This window comes from Momordica charantia (assembly GCF_013281855.1).
Source record: "Momordica charantia cultivar OHB3-1 chromosome 9 unlocalized genomic scaffold, Mcharantia_2.0 BLBB01000009.1, whole genome shotgun sequence".
Classification (NCBI taxonomy): domain Eukaryota; kingdom Viridiplantae; phylum Streptophyta; class Magnoliopsida; order Cucurbitales; family Cucurbitaceae; genus Momordica; species Momordica charantia.
Genome location: NW_028275167.1, coordinates 28,728,865 through 28,756,570, shown reverse-complemented (window position 1 = coordinate 28,756,570; position 27,706 = coordinate 28,728,865). Strand labels below are relative to the sequence as shown.

The 27,706-nt window shown below is 34.4% G+C and overlaps 2 protein-coding genes and 1 non-coding gene across 5 annotated transcripts; 2 read left to right on the top strand and 1 right to left on the bottom strand.

The window, feature by feature from the left end:
- The first annotated feature begins 638 nt into the window (after positions 1 to 638).
- Positions 639 to 4,406, top strand: LOC111018747 (putative zinc finger protein At1g68190). Of its 3 annotated transcripts, none has more exons than XM_022294979.2 (6): positions 639 to 1,122; positions 1,646 to 2,253; positions 2,770 to 3,126; positions 3,297 to 3,524; positions 3,721 to 4,007; positions 4,153 to 4,406. In XM_022294979.2, the coding sequence occupies exons 2-6, from the start codon at positions 1,789 to 1,791 to the stop codon at positions 4,268 to 4,270; spliced, it is 1,455 nt and encodes a 484-aa protein (XP_022150671.1). In that variant the 5' UTR covers positions 639 to 1,122; positions 1,646 to 1,788; the 3' UTR covers positions 4,271 to 4,406. The 3 variants fall into 3 exon arrangements, with proteins under 3 accessions (XP_022150671.1, XP_022150672.1, XP_022150673.1); XM_022294980.2 differs by having other exon boundaries at positions 1,513 to 2,253; XM_022294981.2 differs by lacking the exon at positions 639 to 1,122 and adding an exon at positions 1,130 to 1,270.
- Positions 4,407 to 5,501: 1,095 nt separating this feature from the next.
- Positions 5,502 to 5,575, bottom strand: TRNAN-GUU (transfer RNA asparagine (anticodon GUU)). Its single transcript has one exon. It is a non-coding gene; the product is annotated as a tRNA-Asn (tRNA).
- Positions 5,576 to 14,020: 8,445 nt separating this feature from the next.
- LOC111018620 (DEA(D/H)-box RNA helicase family protein) lies at positions 14,021 to 27,445 on the top strand. Its single transcript, XM_088117282.1, has 20 exons — positions 14,021 to 14,593; positions 15,348 to 15,502; positions 15,591 to 15,678; positions 15,976 to 16,218; positions 17,389 to 17,484; positions 18,698 to 18,886; positions 18,977 to 19,136; positions 19,219 to 19,349; positions 20,041 to 20,208; positions 20,291 to 20,563; positions 20,869 to 21,063; positions 22,015 to 22,218; positions 22,394 to 22,463; positions 22,610 to 22,758; positions 23,791 to 24,096; positions 25,246 to 25,305; positions 25,409 to 25,561; positions 25,719 to 25,829; positions 26,180 to 26,728; positions 26,855 to 27,445. The coding sequence occupies exons 1-19, from the start codon at positions 14,195 to 14,197 to the stop codon at positions 26,651 to 26,653; spliced, it is 3,624 nt and encodes a 1,207-aa protein (XP_087973408.1). The 5' UTR covers positions 14,021 to 14,194; the 3' UTR covers positions 26,654 to 26,728; positions 26,855 to 27,445.
- Positions 27,446 to 27,706: the final 261 nt, after the last annotated feature.

Genomic DNA, 27,706 nt, shown 5'->3' with positions numbered 1-27,706 from the left:
ACATATATGAGGTTATTCACAAAAGGATCAGATGAGATGACTTTTTTCTCATTCTTCCACATGGTAGGTAGTATTTGTCATCCAACCATCTATTTTGGTTTTCATACTTTCAATTTTTTTGTTCATTTTAATCTCTATATTCTTGAAACATTCGTCTTAGTTCCTTCATTCTTATAAAGTCATCATTTTGATACACTTATTTTCATTTTATCTCATTTATTTCAATTAAAATTTTAGCATAACACTTAGACTCATTAAATTCCTTGAAGTATAGCTATAAATTTGTATTAAAAATTTTGCAAATAAAGATCAAGATGATTACGTAGTCAATGAAAACTAAAAAAATTCTATTCTATCTAAAATTTGTATTAAAAGTACATGTAAGGTAAACATGTACTGGTTTCCAATTTCATTTTTGTGCCCACATTTACCAATTTGATATTCTTGCATAAACAGAAGGTTGCAAGATTATGTACAACACAATCAACCAAAATGAAATAAGAGACACCAACTCTCGTTCGAATTTCATCCCATTTCGAAGCAATAAACTAGAAACAAATGGGAAAACCTACAAGAAGTGACATCGATTAAAAGTCGTTAATTTTCTTCTTCCCCCCATTACATTCCAGGGGAAATTGCCAAAAAAAATTCCCAAAAAGTTTGATCCTTGTGATTCTTTCCGAGTGGGGGACCTCTCATTTCTCTCCGAACAAATAACGATTGCTTGATTGTCCGTAGAAAGCCGTAATTGGGAACCCCTTTTGTTATCCAATGGCATCTTGCGATTGGTTGGTCACAGTAGATAAGATTGTCGATCACATAATCGAATCTCTCCAATCTACTGTGTTTCTTCTGGTCCCTCGCAGATTGGTCATGTGCAGTTGCCAGTTGGATAACGTCGTTGATGATGAATGATGGGTCCCCATTTGCAGCCACGTACCCTCCTCCACGCTGGAAAAGGGCTCCCACGTCACCCCACAAAAGTGGCAGCCAAGAAATGGACAAAATTTCTGATGATGATGATGATAACAAAGGAAAGAACCAGGCCTTGGTTCAGTTCAGCTTCAGAACTCTCTTGTGTTCTTTTTCCCCAAGTCAGAGTCGCAGCTGCATTTTTCCCGTGTAAGATTTTTCTCTCTCACGGCTTCCAAAAGAAAACACTTGTCAATTTTCATGCCCCCCACCTGTTTGTTGAATTTCTTTAATGCCCACCGCCCTGAAGTTTCTTACTTTTTGGGAGAATTGATGTGAATCTTCAATTGGGTCGATGGTGATTTCTGTTCTTTCAGTATTTTCAACTGCGTTCTTGTGTTTGATTTCAATCTGTTTGAATTCGAGGTGTTTTGTTTTGGAATGTGTTTCAAACTGCTTGTTTGAGTTGAATCTTAACTTGGTTTGGCTGTGTTTCTGAGTTTTGTTTTAAATGATTCTTTCTTATGATATGATACTTGTGTATGGAAAAGAAAACTCACTTTCTTGGATGTAGTGTGATGGTTGAATTTTGATTTGAAGTTTTGCTTGCGGAAGAACTGCTTGGCTTAAGAGTGTTCATAAGCAACAAATAGGTTTCTTTGGTTTAACTTTCAATGAGAAAATTGAGTTTCTGTGTGAACACATCATCTTGGATCTTGGAAAATAATGGCAGGATACTTTCCAATGGAATCCATCGGCTTCTCCCCCGTTAACGCGGATCGGCTTGGAAGAAGACCAGTGGATTTGCTATTAGGACTTACTCAAACATGAATGTGTGGGTGGACTTGAGGTGATAGAGATTTTGAATATGAGCCAATGGAGAAAACTTGTGAATTCTGTGCTTCATTGAGGCCAATTATTTACTGTACACCTGATGCAGCCCATCTTTGCCTTTCCTGTGATGCAAAAGTTCATTCAGCTAATGCACTTTCGAGTCGACATCTTCGGACCCTCTTGTGCGATATGTGCCGAACTTTCCCTGCTTATCTTCAGTGTTTAGATCATCAGATGTTCTTGTGTCATAGCTGCGACCGAACCCTTCATGTCGCCCCTTCCCAACACCAGAAAAGGACCATCAGAGGATACATGGGATGTCCTTCAGCCAAGGATTTTGCAGCACTTTGGGGTTTTCATATAAATGAAGTTGACAATTGTGGCTCCGAAACTTCTAACGTTACGACTTTCGACGCTCAGGGACGCACTTTTTCAAATATAGCAGGGGTCGCTAGAATGAGCCATCCCCCTTATGTCTCTGCCTCTGGTGCTGAAGCTGAAAACAAGGTTGGATCATTAACTCATGAAACTTAGGTTGGAGCAACTTTCATGTAAACTTTCTGATTTTGCCCTTAAATGGTGATCACCTCTGTTAGAATGACGGGCCTCGGCATTTTTCAGTCTTTATTGCTCAAACTGCACAAGTTACAGCTTTGAACATTTTTGTTTTTCATAATTTAGTTATGGTATATTTCTCGTAGTGATTTTTTTCTCTGTTCTTCTGAATACTCGGAAAGAATTCAATAAAGTACTAAGAAGTTATGGCGCAATCCACTGTATATAATATTTACCAAATTTGTCGAGTATAACCGGGTAAGTTGGCCTTTAACTAGGAACAGATGCATCCTTTTAGTTGTTATTCGTCGTAGTTCTTGAAATTAAACACAAACTACATTGTTAATCGGCTTAGATCTGTCATGATTGTGCAGCTCAATTGATGAACTGCAGTCCTTCGTGTCTTTTTGGGTGTTCTAATGCATTTTGTTCATGAAATGAGGGCTTAGTTTCTGCTTTCTACTGCAGGTGATTTACAAAGGTCAAGAGAAGGGCGCTTCATTCATTTTACAACAAATTCTAGACTTGAGTCGTCTCCAGCTTATAAAGAAGTATAACCACTCGCCTTTGATAATCGGTGAGCGAAAAGATGGCATGTCTTCTTCATGGCCTTGCATTTCAGAAAAGTTTGAGCAGTCTCTCAGTCAGCATCTGCAGCATTCCGAAGACCGCAGTACCGGCCTTCAGCAAAAGGACAGTTTACTTCAGGAGCTGAAAATCACTCCGTTTTCTCAGCTCGAGAATCTCCCATTGTCGTCAGCTAGTTTGCTTCCTTCCCATGGAGAATCCCTTTGGCATTGTAAAAGTCCGGCTGAAAATAGTCAGGTTTGTTGATCAATCATTGCTGGTAGATCACTCTTGTCTGATGTGACAAAATGCTGGCATTTTAGTATGACTGTTTTTCCCTTTGAACAGCATCTACTGTTGAACAACTCATGGATTTCAGTTCTTAAATTTTATTTTCTTTTTCTTGACATTTTACGAAAACTTGGCAGCTATGGTCTCAAAATATGCAAGATCTGGGGGTTTGTGATGAGCTTGTTTGTCGCGATGATTTCAACATACCTGAAGTTGATTTAACGTTCCAGAGTTTTGACGATATATTCAATGGTGATCAAGATCCTATCATAGGACTACTTGATAGTAAAGAAGAGTCGTACTCCTCCATGGAGAAGGATATGTTGCTCGATAAATCGGATAATTGCCATGGAAAAGGGATGGAGGTTTGGAGCATTACTTAAAATTTCTTTTTCTTATTAACATCCTTCAAAATGTATAATATAGTTTCATTCTTTTTCGAAATTGAGGTAGGATGGAAGTAGAGATCCAGTTTCCTTATTTTCCTAACGTATGTTTCTTCTTGTTGGTGTTGTTTTGGTGAGTTAGTATTCCCAATTCGTATTAATCTGTTTATGACAGGCGAGCTCCGTGACATCGTCTTCCATCTTCCCATCTACTCTTATGGACAAAGATAATGACCCCCCTACGAGTGCAAGCACAGAATTTGTTCATCCAATCCGACCCTCTTATTCGACTTTGCCATTCTCCGATTCTAGGATAAGTGTTGACAGTGCAGGTATAGACTGCCCTGATGGAGCGGAAGGTGAACTTTCATGTAGCTTCCCTTACCACCGGGAGCGCAAACTCTCAACGCCCCACAACGACGCTGCAAAGAGAGGGCAGAAAGGAAAGAAGCAGTCTCAACTGTGAGTTTAAAGATTCACATTACAAACTAATTGCTTAGACAACTATCTTGCTGCAAAATCCAATATGATGAATTAGAGTCTTGAGTCTTACATCAGATGTCTTCTTCACTGTCATCATGTCACAACCATCTGTTCTACTTTTCAGGCAAGAGAAACAAATCCGACGAAAGGCCAGATCAGTCGTGAAGAAACGGGTAAAGGGAAGATACGAGAAGGCGGAGCGATATGAATCCGATACCATTGCCATCAGTAGAAGTTATTGAACTTCCTTCCATTTTGTGTTTCCTTTTTGTACATCATTTTCAACATGAGAAGGTATCTCTAATCTCTCCACAGTGTGAGCCTTGATAATTGAATCTAATTGACAATCATGATGGAGATTTCCATTCTTTTTGTTGAGCTGCTTTATCAAAATGGGAAATGGAGGGTGCTGTTTAATTATTAGAGAAACTCAACAAAATCAAAGTGGATTTGTCAAAAGCATTGGATTTCTTGTGACCCCACTGATAAAATTACTAGGAAACAATCTTTCTCAACATTAAAGCAAAGAGAAAAGTTTGGGTTTGAATTTTTTTCATTTTTATTTTAACCTTTGAATTTCAAGTTATTTTGATTCAGTCTTATATTTGATTGAAAATCAAAATAATACTCGCTACAATGTCATTTTTAAAAACAAAACATGTTCATATAGGTGACTGTCGGATGGGTCTTTAGGGCCTGAACTTTAAAAAATATTTGATAAACGTCTAAATTTTAAATTTTGTATCAAATAGGTTCTCGAATTTTCAATTTTGTGTCTTGACAACTCTTTAAATTATTAGATAACTTTTAAAATTCAAAGACCAATGAGATACAAAATTGAAATGTAAGAGCCTATTAGATCAAAAATTCAAAAGTTTAAAGACATCTTTAGGCACTTTCAAATTTAAGAGATCTATTAGGCTTGAAATTGAAAATAATTTTTACAATATAAAAAATTTTTATAGGCATCACTTTAAAAGTTCATATATTTAAATCTTTTTTAACCCACTTGTTTGGTGCCTTTCAAAACCATGTTTGCTTTAAAATCAGTTCAATTTTCACATATATATCTGTGTATATATATATTTAGTAAAATATGTGGAAATGGAGGGATTCGAACATCGTATATGGGTGCTTTAATCGATTAGTTGGAATTTTTTACTATAAATAAAGAAATTAGCATTTTTTTCAATATTATAATGAATGGTGGAAATTGATTAAATAAAGAAAAAAAACACAATAAATAATAATAAATTAGCATTTTTATCAATATTATAACGAAAGGAGGATACTCAAAAAAATAAAATAAAATAACCAAAGGAGGAAAGTTGATTAAATAAAGAAAATTTGAAAGGGGGAAATTGATTAACGAAAGAAAAAGAAAAACGCAATAAGTAAAAATAAATTAGCTTTTTGTCAATATTATAACGAAAATGGGAAAATTGATTAAGAAAAGAAGAAAGGTAAAAAAAACGCTAGAAGGAGGGCTTGAACCTCCGACCTTGTGGTTAACAGCCACACGCTCTAACCAACTGAGCTATTCCAGCTGTTGTTTTCATTATCGTTTATTATATTTATATCATATAAATGTATAGGAGAAAAATAAAATTCATATTACAAAAGTGTCTAAATCACTGCTTCGTTGCAGTTAATAATAATAGATAATATTCATTCTATTGCTAACAAATTTCTCATCACGCTAATTTCATTCTAAAATATTAATAAAGATAACATAAGAGAAAGCATAAATTTTCAATAAAGTTTGTTACATATATCATATGTACGCTAAAAGAGTAATACAAAGAACTAATACAGTCTAGTTCAATTGATTAAGGCATGTTTTTTTTATAAATGGTAGAGTGTTCGAACCTCAATTGATTAAGGCATGTCTTTAACAATAAATTATATAAAGAGTCGAATGAGACTGCCATGAATAAAATAAGAAATATTAAGGTTGATTATTTATAAAATGACTAATCAATGCCCAATTTTAAAAACTAAGAAAAAATATATATGAATCGAAACGGTTTTTCTATTTGTCAAAAACAATAAAGAGCGTAGTCAAAAGGTTTTTAGTGGTGGTCTACTTAAAATGATTGATGACCGGTCAAGCACTTAATATTGTTATTTGCAAAATAAATGCAACAATATACCTCTTCAAAAACTAACTTGAGAATAGCTCCAACTGATTAAGACATTTATCTTTGATAAAAAATCACGAGTCCGAATTATCAATCCTACATGTTGCAGACCTCTCTTAAAAAATAAAAAATAAATAAAATGGTCTATGGAGAAAGCTGAGGTCACTAAGAAATATACTTAATATACTTCTCTTAGCCGACTTATATTATATTAATTTAAACATTTGATATACTCTATTACTCTATGAGATAAATACTCAATTGCTTTTTTATATTTAAATAAAGAGAGGTTACTGATTTAACTCATATTTAAAATGTTTAGACAGAGTCATTCTTATATCTAATCAAAAAGTTCAATTCGAATTCCCTATCCTTGCGTGTTATATTCATGGTTCTAAATATCCATCCACATGTCGATATTTTCATCGATATATCTATGTTTCCATGAGTTCGACATCGACATGAGGGAGCGACATTGTTATAGTACAAGAAAGTCGACAAAATATAGAAGTTATCAACAAAATATCACCAATATATACATAATATTAATATGAATTATTTTTAACAAATTTATAAATAGGAAAATATTTATTTGTTAATTTAAATATTTTTTACGATTTTTTAATTTTTCTAATTTTTACAGAAATATCCATTGACATCGACATTTTATCAATATTTTCATGGATATTTTCATGAATTTAAGATATTGACATTTCCGACCACATTGACATTTAAAACATTGGTTGCACTTAAAAAATATATATATATCTGTGTATTCAAATAATAACTAAAAATTCCAATAAATCCGAACCCCACCGGCGAGATGAAATTTCTTGTCCTCCTGCAACTGGAAAGTTTGAAAAATCCAATAAATTAAAGACAAAATACAGTATAGCATATGAATATAAATATTTAAAGGTAGAGTGCTTTCTCCGTCAATTTTTATTTTTTATCCTTATTGACTGATGTCCCTTCGTTAAATCCAATTTACCAGGAGTATGCTTTAGAGTGTCTTCAAATGACTAAAATCACTTTTTTTTGTTATTGTCAAAATATATTTATCTTCTAAAACAAATTAAAAATTAATTTTAAGAAAATTTAAAATCACTCTAAATTAATTTTTAAGTTATTACTTAATCAATTATATTTAAATATCTTTTTAAAAATCATTAATTCTATTATCACTTCCAAACACACTCTAAATAATTTTAATAGTCCAAATCGATTAAATATTACAGTCTATTAATAGAGGTGGGAATTCAAATCCACGACCTTATAGTCAGATATTGGTACCTTAACCCATAAAGTTATGCTCAGATTGACAGTATTTCTTTACCGTGGTCTAAATTTTGAATGTCGTATATAATATGTCCTATAAACATGTTCAATAGGTAATTGAACTTTTAATTTTGTATCTAATATATTAGAACTATTATACATTTTTTAAATTTTAAAAATGTATTAGACATAAATCTGAGGTATTAACTTTTCGATTGAAAAGTTTAGAGATCTTCTAGGTACTTTTAAATTTTTTTAGTACAACATGTAGAGGTGGAGGATCGAACTCACAAACTGAGGTTGAAGATATATGTCAATTAACTTATTCTCGATCTACCACTCGAAATTTCAAAGATGAGTACTCTTTAAAATAAAAATCCTATTAGATAGGATTAGAACATTTATGTTTGACAGCTTTAAAATTTTAGAACGAAATTTGTAATTTAACAAAATACTGAAAACCCCCTGAAGAAAAGAAACCGACGATAAACCAACAATAAAAAAAAAAGAACAAAAAGAACAAAAAAGAAGCGTGGGATCCAATGTGCACGCGTGCATTGTACGCCACCAGATTTGGTTAGGCATGAACTTTGGAGAAAGAATCTGGTACGTTGGATTGGATTGGATCGCCGTGCGGCATTAAACGGCACGAGATACGGCATCGAATCTCACGCGCCACTCCCCCTCCACGGCGACAGAAACTAGACACATCCTTCACCTTTTTTGGAATTTCGCACCCCACTTTCGACATTCTCGCTTTGATGGGGGTGTCGAGTATCCAATGATTGTTCCCCCTCTTTCCTATTTTGCCCTTCTCCTAAATAACCCTTTCATATTGCCGCGTTTCTTGCACGCGCCTCACCACTCCCCGTCGTTTTGCCCTTTTTTAATATAAAATTAATCTTACGGCAACGCCATGCATGGGGTTCGTCAAAATTCAAACTTGTAATTTTTCTTTATTGATCATATTGGAATTCTTTTATGACGTATGAATGACGTGTTCGTGACGTTTGAAGGTAGCATCGCCTCTGATACATCGGCATTTCATATGGACGGTTGAGATCGACTCATTTAAGTCGGCTTCAAATTGTGCATTAATTCTATCGCTTTACTTACCTCACTTAAAAATAGTATAAGGCACGCCCCGCAATCACGCATATGGACCCACTCATTGAATATTTTTCAATACCTCGCTGGTAGGACTAATAATAGATTCAAACTATACGTTAATCAACAACAAAAATTCAAACCCAGATCCAAAACTCACCTCAAAATTCAAAGTGATACAACTTTTAAACAATGCCAGCAAGAAAAATCTTTCTCCATCCTGTATAATTGTCTTGTATGTTGGTGCAACTCAGAAAAAATACAAATAAGAAACAACGAAATAAGAGATGTCTTATATAGGAAGAGAAAATGAAATATGCATAAAAACGCTGACTTTTGAGTTTTTTAATATGGTGATGTGAATGGTTTGCTTTTTATTTGGATTGGTGTTGACAAATCCATAGTAAAACTGAATGTATGCATGTAAGAGTTGGGCTCTTTTTCGTTAGTGTGTGTTTGCTTTCTTTGCCCACTAACTTAACCCTTCTTCCTTTCATCAATCTTTTTAAAGCCATGCTGTCTTCTTTGCCTCACAGACAGTTCCCACCTTCTTTTCTTTCTAAATGGCTTCAAAAATGGAGATTTTTAAGATTTTGACTTTTTCTTTTTCTTCCCCTTTTCCTTTTCCTTTTTGTCTTTCTCATTAAAATACCAAGAACTGAAAATAATTGCTTTCATTTTTCATCGAGTTTTTCCCTAGGTTAAATTAATTCGATGATGGACTCATTTTTACTCTGCACATTAACTATTATTACTAGTACGATTTTGTCAATATACCTCAATTGGTATAGACATGTGTAGGACCTCTATTTATTGGTCGTAATTTCAAATATCTTTCATTTATTTATAAAAAGTTAAGGTTAAACAAGTTTAGTCTCTAACCGGTCAAAATTGTGTGTGTTAATAGTCTCTAAAATGTGTTTAAACTTTCAATTTTGTGCTTAATAAATTCGTATATATAACATATACGTTAGGACCTATTACACATAGTTCATGATTTATTAAATATTTTTTAAAGTTTAAGGACTTAATAAATACAGCTAAGCTAAATTAATATATTGTAAAAGTGTGTGAAAATTTTGAGCCAACGAATATACCATGATCTAACGTGTCACATCAATTGCACAGATTTTTGTTTGGTTTAAAAATATACGAGAGCTTTCGAGTGCTCAATCATGGAGTTGAATTTATTTCCACACAAATAAAAATATATGGTGTTAAATTTTGGTGGAAGGATAAAAATTAAAAATTAAAAAAAAAAATGCTGAAACCTTGTTTCCACTTCCAACAGTCGTCGTCTTTCTTTCCATGCACGAGGTTCCAGGAGCTGCGGGTCCCACATCCCACCGTCTTTGGCTAATCCCCTCTCAATATTCAATAATATGCCAATAAACAAAAATCCAAAAAATTGGCCACTAAAACAATAATTTATTAAAAAGTTCTTTTACATTTTTTTTTCCTTGAAAGGTTCGAACCTGGAGTGAAGCCTCTTGTCACTACACCAACACTCAAAAATGTAAGTTTCTTTTTGCTTTTAATACAACAAATATAGAAAATTTAACTGATTTAATTATGATTATATTGACTATTAAAAAATTTGTATTTTTTGACTATTTATATAAATAAGTAATCTGTTTTCTTTTAATTTATGGACTTTTGTGACATGAAATTAAATGTTATTCAAAAATTTAGTTTATTTACGTGCTATGAGATTAGGGGCATAGAGTCTTAAATTTTAATAAAAATAGCAAAATTGTAATTTGAATATAACTTAGCCTTCCTTCATGATCAAAGATTTATCCTCATCCTACACATACATAATTTGTTGAAATTAAAAAAATAAAGGGACAAAATATATTTTACATCGTTTTATATGTAATATTTCAACTGAAAGGACGGGACACATTGGATTTCTTTCATGGAGGAGGCTACTAAAATTGTCAAATTCCCCAAATTTCATCGAGACATTGATATTTCCAAAATATTGTAAAATAATCAACAAAACAGAAAAAGTATTAACAAAATATCTACTAATATAGAGCCATAATATTATATATTAATCTTATTTAAACTGGAAAAAATATTTATTTATTAATTTAAATATTTTTTTAATAATATTTACTTTTATTACAATTTTGATGGTTGAAGAAAGTAACTAAAAAAACTAAAACAATATAGCTAACACCACTCGCTCATGTTTGTTAAGGATGAATAATTAAATTACCAATGCAATGAGTATTGAGAGATATTTATATTATAAAATTAAATTTATAACCTATCAACCTAAGTTTTTGGGTTCATTCGTAATTTAATATTATGCATTCAGTATATATATATATATTTTAAGCCATATACGTAGTAGTAAACTAAAGATTAGTGGGACAATCACATTGATCTTTTTCCTTTTTTTTTTTCCATTTGTCCTTTTTGCTATAGCCTATGTGAGAGATAAACAAATAAACACTTTTACATTAAAAGATAACAAATGTTATTTTTGTCATTAATTCTCATTTTATTTTTGTGAGTGTGTGTTGCTGAACACAGAACCCCACCATTAGCCTCTCCCCAAGAAAAAGCTCACATGCTGTTGTCGACATTGAAACCCACCAGCCCTTTGCAATTGCAATCGCTTCTCATTTTCCCTCCACCAGAAAAATAAATAATAATCTCCACAAAAAATAAAAATAAAATTATATATATATAGCAAAGAAACAGGCCTCGATTTCGGAGCTAGTGGAATTTTTCGCATTTCCCCACAAACATGCCTTCACCAATATCGCCACCCCATTGGCTCAACAATTTCCAAAATTAACCCTATAATATATTTCTTTTCCCTTTATATACCCCCCACAATCTCCCCCCTCTCCCCCGCCATTAGCCCTTACTTTCACTTCTTTCCTCCTCCCCGACGGCCGGCGCCGGCGGAGATGGAGCCGAGACGGTGGCCGGAAAGGCTACTTTTTTATTGTGCTCGAAGAATGGGTAAAAGAAGAAAAGAAAAAAGTGAAGCTTTGCAAATTTCTGTCTCCCGAGTTTCTATGAGCAGATGATCAGCAGAAGTGGCAGAGCAAGCGACGTCGTTGCGTTGCGATGCGGGGAATTGAGGTAGCGGTCCGAATGAATTAAATGATACCTTTTTATTTATTTATTTTTAATTTTATAGTGATGATATGTTATTATGTAATTTATAATTATTAATTTGAATTTTGCATTTTGTGTGTGGAAATTAATGGGGGATGTAAGAGATGCATACGAGGTAGCTATGTCGGCTGTAATGTGTATTGCTGCTGCTGGGAATGCATCACTTACACTCATCTTTTTAATTTTTCTACTTTTCTACTGTCTTGAGAAATAATAATAATAATAAATTCTAATAACTTCTTCATTTTCTCTCTCTCCTTCCATTTTGGTTGTATATCTGATTTATGATATTGGGTAAATATAATATGATAGCAAATATGACCTAATGTATAATCTAAGCTTGGGTTGTCTTTTAAATATGGTTTCCTTCTATAACTCATGATCATGTTAACCAACTTCAGTTTGTTTGGTGGGCTTTCAGTTTTTTTTTTTCCCTAATAGCATGAGTGGTTGCTTATTGATAATAAAAAATGGAAAGATCAAATAAATATAGTTTTCTAAAAAAACGAACCACGTAGTTAAAATATATTCAAGAATGCGCCGACTTGTACATAATTCAATAGTCAGATATCTTGTTCATTCTATAGAGAATGAAGCTTTAATCTCCGTCCCATATTTATTGTACTATAAATGAAAATGGTACTTAACTAAGAATACTCAAAATTGTCCCTAAAATTAAATGAGAAAACAAAATGCAAAATGCTATTTGTTATTGTCACTGATATTTTAGGTAATTCAAAATTTGCCATTTTGTATTAGAAATTTAATGTCCATTATTTTATTAGGAAAACGTTTTAAAAATACTTTGATTTAATACGTCATTATAGGATTTGAACTTCCTAGTCAATAATGCATTAAAAATTAAACTAATAGATATTGATAAGAATTAAACTAAAATTTGAACTTCCTAGTCAATAATGCATTAAAAATTAAACATTGATAAGAAAAATTTAATAGATATTAATATATTTTAATATATGGGCATGTCACTCTCGTCAAGCGTTATTTGATACATGAGATCGAACTTTCATCCTTAAAATCTAATTTGCTCATTAACAGAATCCATTTTTTAAGTAGCATGTTAATGCACGTATCAACATATCTGTATATAACAATAATTTAATGAAATATAACCATTTTTTTAAACAAAAATATAACCGTTTTAAACATAAACAATAATTTATAATAAGTCGTTTCTGTTGTGAGTCTAGGTTTTCCAATAACCATTAATATAATCATTCATTGAAGACCATGGCTAAAAACGTTATTGATGTTTGAATGGAAATTCAATAATAGACAATAGTTTGAAGAAAAAAAAAGAATTACTTTAAATTACACCGTAGATTATAGACCATAGTTATATTAAATGTGGCCTATGGTATAAACAACAATAGAAAAATTTTAACAGGGCTCGTCAAAATGATCAATCTAAACATGGGTGAATAGCTAGGTTAATGCACCTATATTTGTGAATTTGAATCTCCACGTCTATGTACTGTATTAAAAGCAAAAGAGTTCATTGTTGGTGGTGTTATGGCCCAAGTTATTATTCTAGTGGGCCGAAGAAAAATCTAACTGAAACTTGCCCTCTAGGCGAGCCCAAAATCCAACAAAGGCAAAATTGAAACATGCTATCTTCCTTCTAAAATGTGCAAAAAGAATTCCTATAACAAAACTATGTCGTTTATTTAAAAAGAGGATCAACAAATATAATCATATTTGAAAAGTACAAAATGTTTTTGTTATTTCAATTATACCTTAAAATTTATGAAATTATTTTTAATTTAAACTATTTAGTTAAAAAATAATAAAATCATTAAATTAAATAGCTGTCACATAGATTACATAAAAATTAAATATATTCACATGAAAGATAACCAATCAAAGCAAAGAAAAAATCGTGTTATATACATTTAAAGTCAATTCTCCAATAATAGGTTCCCATTTCTTTCAACAAAATTCTAAACAAAAAATCTAACAAAGAAGATTAATGTCATCTATACAAAAGCCAACTTCTCGATATGGATGGTCTTCTTCCAATTAGGATCTGACAAAGTTTAATTCCAAACGTTTTCATAATTACAAGGGAAACTTAAGTAGGTAATTTCATAATTTAACGGTGGTTTTACTTTTACTTTTACAAATTGTGTTGTCTAAAAAAAGATGTATCCGAAAAATCCACGTGGGCGCCCCGCTGGACGTAACGGAGCGGAGGTGACGTGGAAGTTTATGGGTCATCCCACGGATGGCGCGTGTGACTGAGGACTCGAGAGGAGTAGGCTCGACTTCGACTGCGCCGTTGCACCGACCGAACAAACAAACAAACAAACTGTCCGTTCTCTCTTCACTGTCGCTCCCCGTGCTCAGCCACCATTTCGAACGGAAAGAAAAAGAAAATAAAGAAAAAAGAAAAAACCTCAAAACCACCGCCGCCTCGCCTTCCATGGAGCTCTCCATTTCCACCCTCTGAAACCGAACTCCTCATCGTTCGTTCGTTGCATGCAATCTTCATCTTCTCTTCATCTTCTTCCTCTTCCTCATCTGTCCCTGGAATTCCGTTACGCAGCTTCTCTCCCCAAAACCCTAAAACCCTACAATTCTCATCGTCTCACGATGAAGGACCGCACTCCTTCATCCAATGGCGCCGTTTACGTCCCTCCTCACCTGCGTCTCCGCTCCGTCATCACTTCTTCTAATTATTCCTCTGCTGCTGTTTCGGCTGTTGACTGCAAGTTGAAGGAGGCTCCGGTCGCGCTGCTCAATTCAGGACCCACTGCTGCGTCTGACTTGCACACTCGATCTCCGGAACTGCTCCACACCGGGAATTCGCATTTCAATTCGGTGCACTATGATTCCGCCTACCACGACGATTGTGATTATGAGTTTTCGCATCATCCGGTGAGATTGGATTCTTTTTGCATTTTTTACTTGATTTTTGATTAGTTGATTAGCGTCGTTTTTTTCCTACTGTCAAATTGTGGGCGTGCATTTGACTTAAAGCCTGGCTTCTCAAGCGGGAATTATGATTGGGGCGGTTTAGTTCAGGTCGACTGTTTTGGTATTTCCTTGAGCTTTTTAGTCGCTCTTGAAGCTCCAGTTACTTGAACCAGGCATTTTTTTTCCTGGATTGGTATTTTTGATTCTAGTTTAAGTGTTGATTAAGCCATGCTCTATGTGGCTCAACAATTGATTACGTTTTGTTGTTATTTACTCGGTTCTTTAATGGATGGCCTAAGATGCTGGCTATGATGCTCATTTGGTGACTGGTTGATAGATAAAGGTATATTGGTGTTGGGCTGCTAGTGACAATATAGACTACTTGTTCAGTCGTTGTTCTTAATCGAGAAGAATTTTGGACGAACTTTTGATAACGTCAAGAAATTTGATTGGCACCTCTCAAAGCAGCTGGTTTGTGTTTCTACTCGTTTCTGGGACTGAATTTCAGAAACGAAGGTAGACATTGATGTATGGGAAAGGAAGTTAGAATTTTATAGTAATATCTGTTTTTTGAATAAATATGTGTGTTTGTATACATACAATCACGCTGTATTTATGTAGCATGTGAATGTGTACTTTGCTTTTTGATATGTTGGATATTTGCTTATTTACTTTCTTACAAGATTGTTATGATACATTATTGAAATATGTGTAGGGTGTTTCACCTTCTGTAAACATTGATGTATGGAAAAGGAAGTTAGCATTACTTTTACGCGACAAGGAGAAGCAAGAGGTGGTTTCTAGGGAGAAAAAGGATAGACATGATTTTGAACAAATAGCTGATTTGGCAAGTAGAATGGGACTTTTTAGGTAACATTTTATTCTTTTGAACATGTTATGCGTCACCACTAAAATGTATGGTTGTGATTCTTAATGTTCTGGCTGTCGTTCTTGGCAGCCATCTATATGCTAAAGTCGCTGTTTTTAGTAAGGTTCCATTACCGAACTACAGATTTGATTTGGATGATCGGCGTCCACAGAGAGAGGTATTATAAGCATTGCTTCATTTTACAGCTCGTTTTTGTTTCACATGTTTTGACAACCATCTGCTCAGTGCTAATTGTCAAAGTTTTATTCATTTCTCTATTTCACTTGGAAGCCACATTCTTCTTTGCATCATTGCCAGCTTTGCTTAAATTTATCATTTAAGTCCTCAATATGACATAAATGAACAGTGGTCTTGTTGCTTCCTTTTCAAGTGTACAGTTTCTGGGTTTTCTTTTCCCTAGTATGCTTTTATGCATATTTCTCCGGAAATTGAAAAGCTTTCTGAATTTGAACAGGTCTCTTTGCCTCCCGGCTTGCTTAGAAGAGTTGATGCACATATTGGAGAATTTCTCTCTCAAAAGTCTAGGTTAAACGGTTTTCAAGATATCTCTGTCTCTCGATCGAGCAGTAGTGGTAGTATTGCTACAGATGAAGGGCTTTTTGAGCAACCTGAGCTACAAGCATCTAGTAAGGCTGTGATGGAAAAGATTCTTTGGCGGAGAAGTTTGCATTTGCGTGATCAACAGCTTGCTTGGCAGGTTCAACTCCATAAAATGATCTGTTCGCTTTATCCCCTAGAGCATTCATTTGGTTGAATAATTGTTTAGTTTCTAAATTATAGGTTTGACTCAGGTGTGGTCTTATGATTAGCATGATGCATTTACAAACTTCTCTAAATACTTATGCAAGAACTTTTTGTTTCTATAAAATGCGTGGATTTGATCTTAGAAATACAGTCCTGCTGCTCGAAAGTTTACTCCGAATTTATTTTCTTTTCTAGTTGAGAAAGCGAGTTTGTTGAGGTCTATTTGATGTATGAAATATCATTTAGTTAAATTAGGAAATACTGGAGTGATTTTTTGAAAATTTGATTTGCTAGTTGAGAATTTTTTTAATTGAACTTGTTACAGAAAATTTAATTGAACTTGTTAAAAGAATTCTCCACTAGAAAATCAAATGTTTGACAAATCACTCCAGTACTTCTTAATTTAACTAAATGATGTTTGTGTGACAGGGAGTTTTTTTTTTTTTTTTTTTTGGCGATTTTATGGAATATTTAGCTTGAGAGAAATAGGAGAGTCTTTAAGTGAGAAGGAAAGTTCCTAGGAGGAGGTAGGAGGAGGTTTGGGACTTGGCCAAGTTCAATGCCTCCCTTTGGGCTTCCATCATAGGACTTCAATGATCATCCTTTATCTCTTAGAGGCCCTTTTTGTAATTGTTTCTGTTTTTCTTTCTTTACTTTTGTTTTTGTTGCTTCTTGGCTCCCTTTTTGGCCTGGGTTTTTCATTTTTTGTATTGCCGCCTTGTATTCTTTCAATCTCAATGGAAGTTGTCTTTCTCATTAAAAAAAAAAAAGAAATTTGTTCATAGGTTTGCACATTCTGAATAATGACATGATAATTGTTTTTATGACTTTTGAGATCAAATTCAAATTAGCAGGCTTCTCATTTTCAAGCGATTTGGTTGGGACTTTTCAATTAGAAATAAGTGTGTAGATACATTTATATCTTTTAGTTAGACAAAAGCTTTTATGTAGACACACTTACATTTTCTTACTCTTCTCTTGCTGGTAATGAAGCCTGTCCAGTAAGATATAGTTTCACCTTTCAGGTTTTAAGTTATTTTTCTCATGGCACAAATCATAGAATTTTTTTCTGGTATTATATTTTTATTTACCTTTTGATTTATACATTATTTTGTAAAACCAGTCATCTTCTGAAGGAAGAGAAATGCTGGAATTCCGGAAAAATCTCCCTGCATACAAGGAGAAGGAGGCCGTATTGTCCACAATCTCACAGAATCAGGTTTATATGGTTTTATACATTTATATACGGTGTCTTCTTAACTTACTCCTGCCTGCATGCTAATGCGTCATTTCTTTATAAGTTGTTATTGACTGCTATCCTCATCAATATCAATTTAGTAGCCAAGTTGCATTTTCACTACACTAGAAATAACTCGTCTATCCTAGACATGCTGTTACATTATTTATATGCTTTTCTACTGTTCTGCAATATAATTTTCTTTACATCTTACCACTCGAGCATGTGTGTGCACACACACATGAGGAATCCACTCCATGCCACTCCAATCCACTCCACTTCAAGTTTTCATTGGACTCTCTTTTTGGGTGGTGTAAATACTTCGGAAAATTTGGGAAAGGAATCCATGCTCCTCCCTCTCTTAGTCTTGGTGTGTACTATTTTAAACAAGTGGGGAAGACATTGATCATCCTTTCTTGGATTGTGACTACTCGTGCGGATCTCGGGGCTGGGTGTTTAATGCTGTACACTTCTGTTTACCATATTTGCTACGCTAAAAAAATGTTCTTGCGCATTGTCCTCTTAGATCATCCTTTCAGAGGAAGGCTAAGGCTAAGGTTCTTTGGATCAACTCCATTTTTTCAATTTTGTGGTAGCTTTGGACAGATAAGATTAGAAAAATAATCAAAACTTAGGAAGGATCTTTGAATTCTTTTGGGGGTATAATCTCTTATAAAAAAATTTGGGGGTGTAATCTCTTTTCACTTTCTAGTTGGAGTCTCTTATTAGAATTTTTCAGTATATAAATTAATTACTCTCTTTCTTTGACCAATTGGAGAGCTTCTCTAGAATCTCCTTTGTTTTTTATGGATGCCTTATAACCTCTATTTTGTATTTGTTTACCTTTTTTCCCCTTAAAATAAGGTAATTGTTTCTTAAAAAGATATGTTAGATTGGATCTCTTGTCCTTCTTTGTTTAATTGAAAAAAAAAACTCTTTCTTATAAGAACACTCAAACATTTTGAACCCTCTAAAGTATATGTATTTCTGAAAGCCAATGTTTCACATTATGGTTTTGGAAAAGAATATTGGTTCGTTATCTCGCCCATATTATATTAACTTTGTTTGTCAGATCCGCCTTGAGTTTCATTTTTCACTATTTTGTGACATGTAATTAATGTATACTGCAAAAATAAAATTAATAATTTCCCAAGCTTTCGATTGCCTTGTAATGGCTGGAATTTGGATTCTGCAGGTTATTATTATATCAGGTGAAACTGGTTGTGGCAAGACTACGCAAGTTCCCCAATTTATTCTGGAATCAGAAATAGAATCACTTCGTGGAGCTGTTTGTAGCATCATATGTACACAGCCAAGACGTATATCTGCTATGTCTGTCTCTGAAAGAGTTGCTTCTGAGAGAGGGGAGAAATTGGGTGAATCTGTAAGTAGCTCAAAATGTCAAACAAAAACCATTACCATCTAACATTATGGGTTATGATAATGTTTCTGTTTCTTGATGTATTTCTTCAAGGTTGGTTATAAAGTGCGGCTGGAGGGTATGAAAGGAAGGGACACTCATCTTCTCTTTTGCACCACCGGCATCTTGTTGAGAAGATTGTTGGTAGATAGAAATTTAAAAGGCATAACCCATGTTATTGTTGATGAGATTCATGAACGTGGAATGAATGAAGGTGAAAAGTGATTAGAATTGGTGATTTTGTACTATGAAAAGTGAAAATTATAACTTCTCATTTAAAATATTTTTCATTCTAGATTTTCTGCTTATTGTCCTGAAAGATCTCCTTCCTCGCCGACCAGAATTGAGGTTGATTCTAATGAGTGCAACTTTAGATGCAGAACTTTTCTCATCCTTCTTTGGAGGGGCTCAAATAATTCACATTCCGGTAACAAGAAATTTTTTATTGTTTTTGGAGAACTCAATGTTGTTATGAGTGTTAGTCTGCCATTCAGTCTTACTCCTCTATGACTGAGTTTTAAAGTTTACGGGATCGGTCCTTTTTTTAAAATCTTTATTCATCATTATAGATTCTCTTACTCCTGTATCTTATAATTTAACTTGTATTATCTATTGTTTCTTGTTCGAAAACATTTTTGTGGTATAACTCCAAGGGTTGAGCATAGTTGTAAAGGAGATTGGTTTCATTTAACTGAATTCATATTGTTTGCAGAGTTTCAAACCTAAGACTGTTTGGTAGAGTTTTTTGCAAATTAGGTTTTAGGAACTGTGACTTGTTTAAGGTTATTGTGTAATTATTTTCAGACTCATGATTTTTAAAGATAAACAATCCTACGATTCCCAGAGATCGGCAATCTGTGAAAATAAAGGGGCCAACTTGGAGCCAAGGGGACAACAGACTGAAAAGTTGAATTTATTTCTTAAGATTTAAATAACCCTAAGAAGGCTATATTTCCTAATGTTGGTTGTTTGAGTTGGATAGTGAGTGGAAATTTTGGATAGAAAGGTTCCAAAACCTTCATTTTGAATATTTTTCCTGTTGGTGGAAATTAGCTTAAATCAAGGACTAGAAATTTTGTTGAAAGATGTGCTGAATCCTTTGCTTTGGTCTGCATTAGGGATTCACGCATCCTGTCCGAACTCATTTTCTGGAAGATATTCTAGAAATGACTGGTTACAAATTAACTCCATACAATCAAATAGATGATTATGGTCAAGAGAAAACGTGGAAAATGAGCAAACAAGCACCACGAAAGAGGAAAACTCAGATTGCCTCTACTGTCCAGGTATTTGAAGTTTTTCGATATACTGATACTTCAAAGTCCTAATCTTCTAACATTTTTTCCCTCTTGGAACTTTTGTAATTAGGATGCAGTTATGGCTGCCGATTTTAAGGAGTACAGTCTTCAAACTCAGGAGTCTTTATCATGTTGGAATCCAGATTGTCTTGGTTTTAATCTCATAGAATATCTTCTAGTCAGGATATGTGAGAGTGAAATTCCTGGAGCTATTCTTGTTTTTATGACTGGGTGGGATGACATCAGTTCTCTGAAGGAAAAACTTCTAGCTCACCCTTTACTAGGTGATTCAAGTCGTGTTTTGTTGCTGGCATGCCATGGCTCTATGGCCAGTACAGAGCAGGTAATATTTTGTATTGTGGAAATAGATCAATTTGATTTGCCACATCTCTCTCTCTCTCTGTTTGTACTTTTCCTGCATGAGATATTAGTTAGCCAATATTTTTCATCTTGATTGAGAAAGATAAATGTGATCATACTTTAAAAAAAAAAGATAAAAAGAAAAATGATCATACTTTTTTGAGTGACTGTGAAAGCATGAATGTGATCCGATATATACCCTATGCTGTTTTCTTTTTCTTTCTAAAATTTTATTCCTCAAACTTTTATATTTATCAAAGTTTCAACGCTAATTTCAAATGTCTGCAGAGGTTAATATTTATTAAACCTGACAAAGGAGTGAGGAAGATAGTGCTTGCAACAAATATTGCTGAGACTAGTATCACGATAAATGATGTTGTGTATGTTCTGGACTGTGGAAAGGCGAAAGAAACATCATATGATGCTTTAAATAACACTCCTTGTCTGCTTCCCTCTTGGATATCCAAGGTTTCTGCTCAACAAGTAAGGTTATATTCTCTTGCTAAAGATATGTGTTCTGCCTCTCCCTTTGATGTTGGCATATACATGGAACTTTGTGAGATCTCCATTCTATTTTTTTGTCTGAATGTTACTTTCCGTATAACTGACATACCATACATTTTTCTCATGCATTTTTTCCCACTTTTGCTGTGTTGGAGAGAATTTTGCAGCCTCATTGGATGATGGCTGCTGTTTTTTCTTTTTTTGAACTAATTCTTCGCCCTCTTCTTAGGGCAGAGCATTGTCTCCAATTGCTCTACCAGGATACAGTATACATTAAATTTAAAAAAAGAACAAGGCTGGTTGTATGTTGGTAGATATTATTTAGTATCTTCCTGAATAGGATCTGAATATAGGAGGCATTATTCTCCTGTTTCCAGCTTTTAAAAACTACTATATATATAGAACTAATTGCTAATATGTATTTTGAATCAGTTCTCAGAAGTTGTCTTTTTAATCAAACCTAACCAAGTATCAGGATGATTTTTTCTTAATTTTTTAAACCTGGAATTCAATACGAGGTAAGAAACAAATGCTATTAACGTGGAAGAATGAGATATAAAAATGTATTTAACCCTTGGGGGGAGGAAATTTTGCTGTGTGGCCCAACACACTAATAAGTGGTAGCATTCATTTATGGTAGAAAGTTCATGAATCTTGTAGATCAGACCAGGAGGTTCTTGTTGCTCCAATGTTTCTTTTCTGAAGTACATGTGCAATATGCAATCAAATACGTGACCATTTTGAGTGTGGGTAAACTTTGCAATCTCATTACTCCGTCTGGAATTTTCTTTGTGTTTTGCTCCATCCCTTTTCTAAGAGTTTGACCATGGACAGCAACGAGAATTGTGTGTATGGAGGTTTCTAGATATTTTCAGCATTTCAAATCTTTTCAAGTTGTTAGTTTTGATTGTTTATTTTTTCCCCTTGTAGAGAAGAGGAAGGGCTGGCCGTGTTCAACCAGGAGAATGTTATCATCTATACCCTAGGTGCGTGTTTGATGTTTTTGCTGAGTATCAGCTGCCAGAAATTTTGAGAACACCTTTACAGTCCCTCTGCTTGCAAATAAAAAGTTTAAAGCTTGGAAGTATATCAGAGTTTCTATCTAGGGCTTTGCAGTCACCAGAACTACTAGCGGTAATTGTGTTTTCCCTTTTTATTTCAATCTGGATACAGTATATGGTGAAGTTGCCACGTTTAAACCTTTTGCATTCCATTGTCTATCAGCTCCTTTTGTATTCACATCCCCTATCGGCTATCTGTACTTTTTTCACGTTTGCTACAATCATTTTTGGTCAATTATTGTTTGCAGGTTCAGAATGCTATTGAATATCTTAAAATCATTGGGGCATTTGACGAGAGTGAAAATCTTACAGTTTTAGGTATGAAGTAAAGTTTAGTTCTACTTTCCGTTTTGATGATTATAGCTTATTGTATTGTATGGATGTCCCTTCGGGAACATCCGATAAAATTGTATTGTATGGTTTTGTAATATGGAACAGATAACCTCATTCAGTGTTCCTGACAGGTCGTTATTTGACCATGCTCCCAATGGAGCCAAAACTGGGAAAGATGTTGATATTAGGTGCTACCTTCAACTGTTTGGATCCAATTTTGACCATTGTTGCTGGTCTCAGTGTGAGAGACCCTTTTCTAACACCACTGGAGAAGAAGGATGTAAGTCTGTTTGCACCATGCTATATCGTATAATAGGTATTCACTTACATTAATCAAATTTAGAGGTAAAATTTGTTAGACTCCTTGAAAAATTCTGGTTGGAGTACTGAAAAAGGTTTTGAAGCTAATGTGAACTGCAAACCCATCTCAGAGAAAGAGAAGTTTTCACTCCAGATCATGGGGTATCCATCTCAGAGAAAGAGAAAACGTTTTCTCCTCCTCCTCCTGGTTGGAGTACTGAAAAGGGTTTTGAAGCTGATGTGAACTGCAAACCCATCTCGGAGAAAGAGAAAAAGTTTTCACTCCAGATCATGGGGTATCCATCTCAGAGAAAGAGAAAACGTTTTCTCCTCCTCCTCCTGGTTGGAGTACTGAAAAGGGTTTTGAAGCTGATGTGAACTGCAAACCCATCTCGGAGAAAGAGAAAAAGTTTTCACTCCAGATCATGGGGTATTCATTTCAGAGAAAGAGAAAACGTTTTCTCCTCCTCTTCCTCCTCCTTTGCTATGGAAATTCCTCTTGTTCCTCTCATACAATATACTCCAAATAATAGACTAAGACTTTTTTTTTTTTAAATTTTGTGGGGGTAAGAAACTGATATTTCATTGATGGTATCAGGTATGGGAAAAAAAAGCTGGATAAGGCCTTCCAGTTTATCAGGAATAATAGACTAGACTGTTGATCCAAATAATCCTTGCTTTTCCTCTAAGATCATGGCCATAAAAAACTTTGTTCAGGATGTGCACTGAACTTTTTTTGTGGTACCACCCTTTGCATGGACTTCTTATGCACTACCAATTTCTAGTCGGAGAAATCATTGGAGAGAAGAGAGAGATGCCATGTGAAGCTTTTCTGTAATCTCATTTTCTTTTAGATATAGGTGATATCATATCTTCACCCTATCCTATATTTTCTTTTACTAAATAGTAAATAAAAAGTCTCCTATGTTATTAAAACATATAAATTTAAAATCAAAATAATAGAAAGTAAAACAGTTCCCACATTAATGTATTCTGTTTTATTTATTTAAAGGCTGCAGAGGCTGCAAAGTCTCAATTTTCACAAGATTGCAGCGATCACCTTGCTATTATCCGGGCTTATGCGGGATGGAAAGAAGCTGAAAGGAACTTTGGTGCATATGACTTCTGTTGGAAGAACTTTCTTTCTTTACAATCGATGAAGGCTATTGATTCACTAAGGAAGGAGTTTTTCTCTTTGCTCAGAGATACTGGCTTGGTTGATGGGTACTCAGACTCTTACAATGCTTGGAGTCATGATGAATACCTCATACGTGCAGTTATTTGCTATGGCCTATATCCTGGAGTTTGTTCTGTTGTGGTATGTCATTGTCCTTATCTAATTTTAATAAAATTTTCTTTTCCCTTTTCTAATCCCTTGGTGCTAAGCAGATTAATCCATTTATAGTTTGTCCTTTCCGTTGTTGAGGTCAAGTTTCCTCATCATGATAACTCATTTGATTGGCCAAATCATATGTTGTAGAAAGCATGGACATTGTAATGCTATTTTCTGCAGACTGTCAGTGTCAGTCATAGATTCAATTAGGACATAATCGCAGAACACATTTTGGAGTATTCAATATATATATATATTTTTTTAAAGATCAAAGAACTGTACATGTGGGGAGATGGATGATGAGAGATGCAAAGGATGCAAAGGACAGAGTCCTGATGTGTGGGACATCTTTTGTGTAGAAAATGAAAACAAGAATTAATTTATTTTTCAAACCTTTAAATAAACTGCCCTATAAAAACCTAAAAAAATATATATAGAGAGAGAGGACAGACAAATGGAAAACAAAAGAAAAAAGGTGCAATAGACCTACAGTATGATATGTTCCAATTGGGAGGCATTTATAACTCCTTAGCTTTGTTGCTTTCTTTTATTTATATTCACTCCTTTGGGAGTTTGTATCTTTAAACAATTTTGTTCCTTTTCATATGTTAATGAAAAGTTCATATCTTGTTCAAAAAAAAAAAAGGGTACAACAGACCTACAGAAGCCGTGAATTTGAAAAGATATAATTGGAAAACGTTACATTGTTGTGGAATATAATTTTTTTATGCTATATATTCTTTAAGATAAAAAAAGAATTGTAAAAAAAGATTTTACGATTTCCCTCTCATTCTCCCCACCCCATTTTTAGGATGGAAAGATTATATATATACACAATGTTAGAATATTTAAAATTACCCCTTATGAAAATTTATAGTTTTACCCCTTCATATAATTCATAATGCTTGAAAGGACTGAATTGTGCTCACATATATGTTAATCAATGTCCCTGCAATATTGTCTCAACTTATTTAGAATTGCATGTTGGTGTGACTGTCTACGCGTCTGCCTGGCCTTCTGTTGTTGTCTATGATTCATACAACACACCCTTTGCCTCTTTCTTTGCTCTTGCCCAAAAATATGATGCGACTGTTTCTTTCCATACCTTTGTTCACTAACATTAGTCCTATGCAGCATAATGAGAAGTCATTTTCTCTCAAAACTATGGAGGATGGCCAGGTGCTTCTCTATTCGGTAAGCATGTTCTTCAACTGCTTGTATGTAACCATGATACTGCAAATTTACAATTACTTATTACCACCATTTTCAATAATTCAATCTTCACTTTGCTTTATAGAACTCAGTTAATGCTCGAGAGTCAAGGATTCCATATCCATGGCTAATCTTCAATGAGAAGATAAAAGTGAACTCCATTTTCCTTCGAGATTCAACAGCCATCTCTGACTCAATGCTGCTTCTCTTTGGTGGAAGCATCTCAAAAGGTGATCATGTAAGTATTCTGGGGAATCAATATTTTCTCCTGCAATATGTTTTGCATGTGATTGTTTCGCCATTTTTCTCTGCAGCAACTTTTTTTTTTTTTTTTTTAATTTTTGTACCTTGTAGTTTCACATTCTGGATTTAGTAGTAAACTCTTGCACTTGCAGGATGGACACTTGAAAATGTTGAGCGGGTTTTTGGAATTTTTTATGAAACCTGATGTAGCAGAGACATATCAGAAATTGAGATTGGAACTTGAAGAGCTTATACAGAAGAAAGTAAGTGGAACATCATATTTCGGATGCTGATAGTACCTGTTGTTTTTGTTTACTTTTAGTTGATGATACTATTTTTTCTTACTTTTTTTTACCACAATTATTTAAGATTCCACATGATAATAATACTGTTTTATATTTCTAGAACGATGTATTTTGAGTGAGTATCTTTTATGAATTTTTAGTTTTTAAAATGTTATTAAAATCTTAATCAAATTTTAGAATCAGTAAAAATGGCTAAATTTTGATTGATGTTATTTGAATATAGAAAATATAAAAACGAAGCCACATAACACATGAAATGTTACTAGACGACCCCAAGTGCTCTACTCATTGATTTGGTCAATGTGCAGCTACTAAATCCAAAGACGATGGACTTGCACTCCCACCATGAGCTCCTATCTGCTGTACGTTTGCTTATTTCAGAAGACCAGTGTGAAGGTCGATTTGTTTTTGGCCGCCAGATCCTTAAGCAGCCCCCCAAGGCATCTACTCTGGCAGCACCACCACCACCAACTTCTGTTTCAAGAACTGAAAGCGGACCTGGTGGTGATAATTCCAAGAGTCAACTCCAGACTTTACTCACGAGGGCTGGGTATGCTGCACCCACTTACAAGACTAAGCAACTGAAGAATAATCAATTTCGAGCAACCGTGGAATTTAACGGAGTGCAAATTATGGGACAACCTTGTACCAACAAAAAGAACGCAGAAAAGGATGCTGCAGCTGAGGCTCTTGAGTGGTTGATGGGTGGAAGTAAGACAGGGCACGACTATGTCAACCAAATGTCCATGATGCTAAAAAGGAGCAAGAAGGATCATAACTGAGCCAGCACAGCCACCTTTTTACTGGAAGGAATTTTGAGAACGCAGTAAAAGCACAGCAAAACTGATGAAGCTCAGGTATTACTACCCTTGACCTTGAGAATTGAAGCTACTTGGGAAACAAAAACTGAAAAAAATGGCAAAGTCTGTTATTCTTGCTACAGCAATATTATATTACCTAGGTAATTTTCTGCTTGGTAACAGATTTGGAGGTGCATGAGGGACATCAAATGTGGTTCATGAAAATAAAAGAGCATCCGCTTCCTAGGCTGGAATTTGGACCACAGACTTGAGAGGATTGAAGGCAAGGAGTTGAATAATGGGGGGACCAAAAATGTCACGTTCGCAAAGGAGATGGGGAAAGTGATGATGCACTGCAAGGTTCGGTTCAGGAAATTACATGTGATTATTTTTTGTACAGAAATTTATTTCAACCCCAATCACATACTTGTAAAATATCATTTTTTTGGGGGGGTGCAAAAAGAATAGTAGGCCTGTAAAATTGCGAAGTGAAATATTTGGTTTCGAAATTGGTTGACAGTAAACAATGTCTAGTCCTCAAAAACAACAGCCATGTCAGAGGAAGGAGGGGTGCAAGATGCAACAGTACAGCAGCACAGTCTGCATCTTTCCCTGACTTCTTTTTAATGAATGCTGGGTCCTTGCACAGTTTGTATGTATCTTTCCCTATCCCCCTTTTTTAAGATGTTGGGTCCTTGCACTTCTATGAAACAGCAAAGAAGCCCCCAAAGAATGGAAAATTTTCTGTGCCATGTCAAAATCATTGATACCAAATTGTGATGGGCTGAGTTTTTTAGTTCTGATCCCCTGTCTGAATCTGAAAATGGGTTAATGGTAAATCTCCTGGCCCAGCAGATATTCAGATCACACAGTCACAGACCATATTGTATAATGAGAAGATTGATCTGACCAATTCTCCAATCCCCAGAGAATTGTAGCTGTACCAACTGTAAACCATTCCACTGGGAAGGTACAATTTAAATTTGAAAGTAGTGCTTGTTTCTTTTCTTTTTTTCCAGGGAATGCAACAGCGAT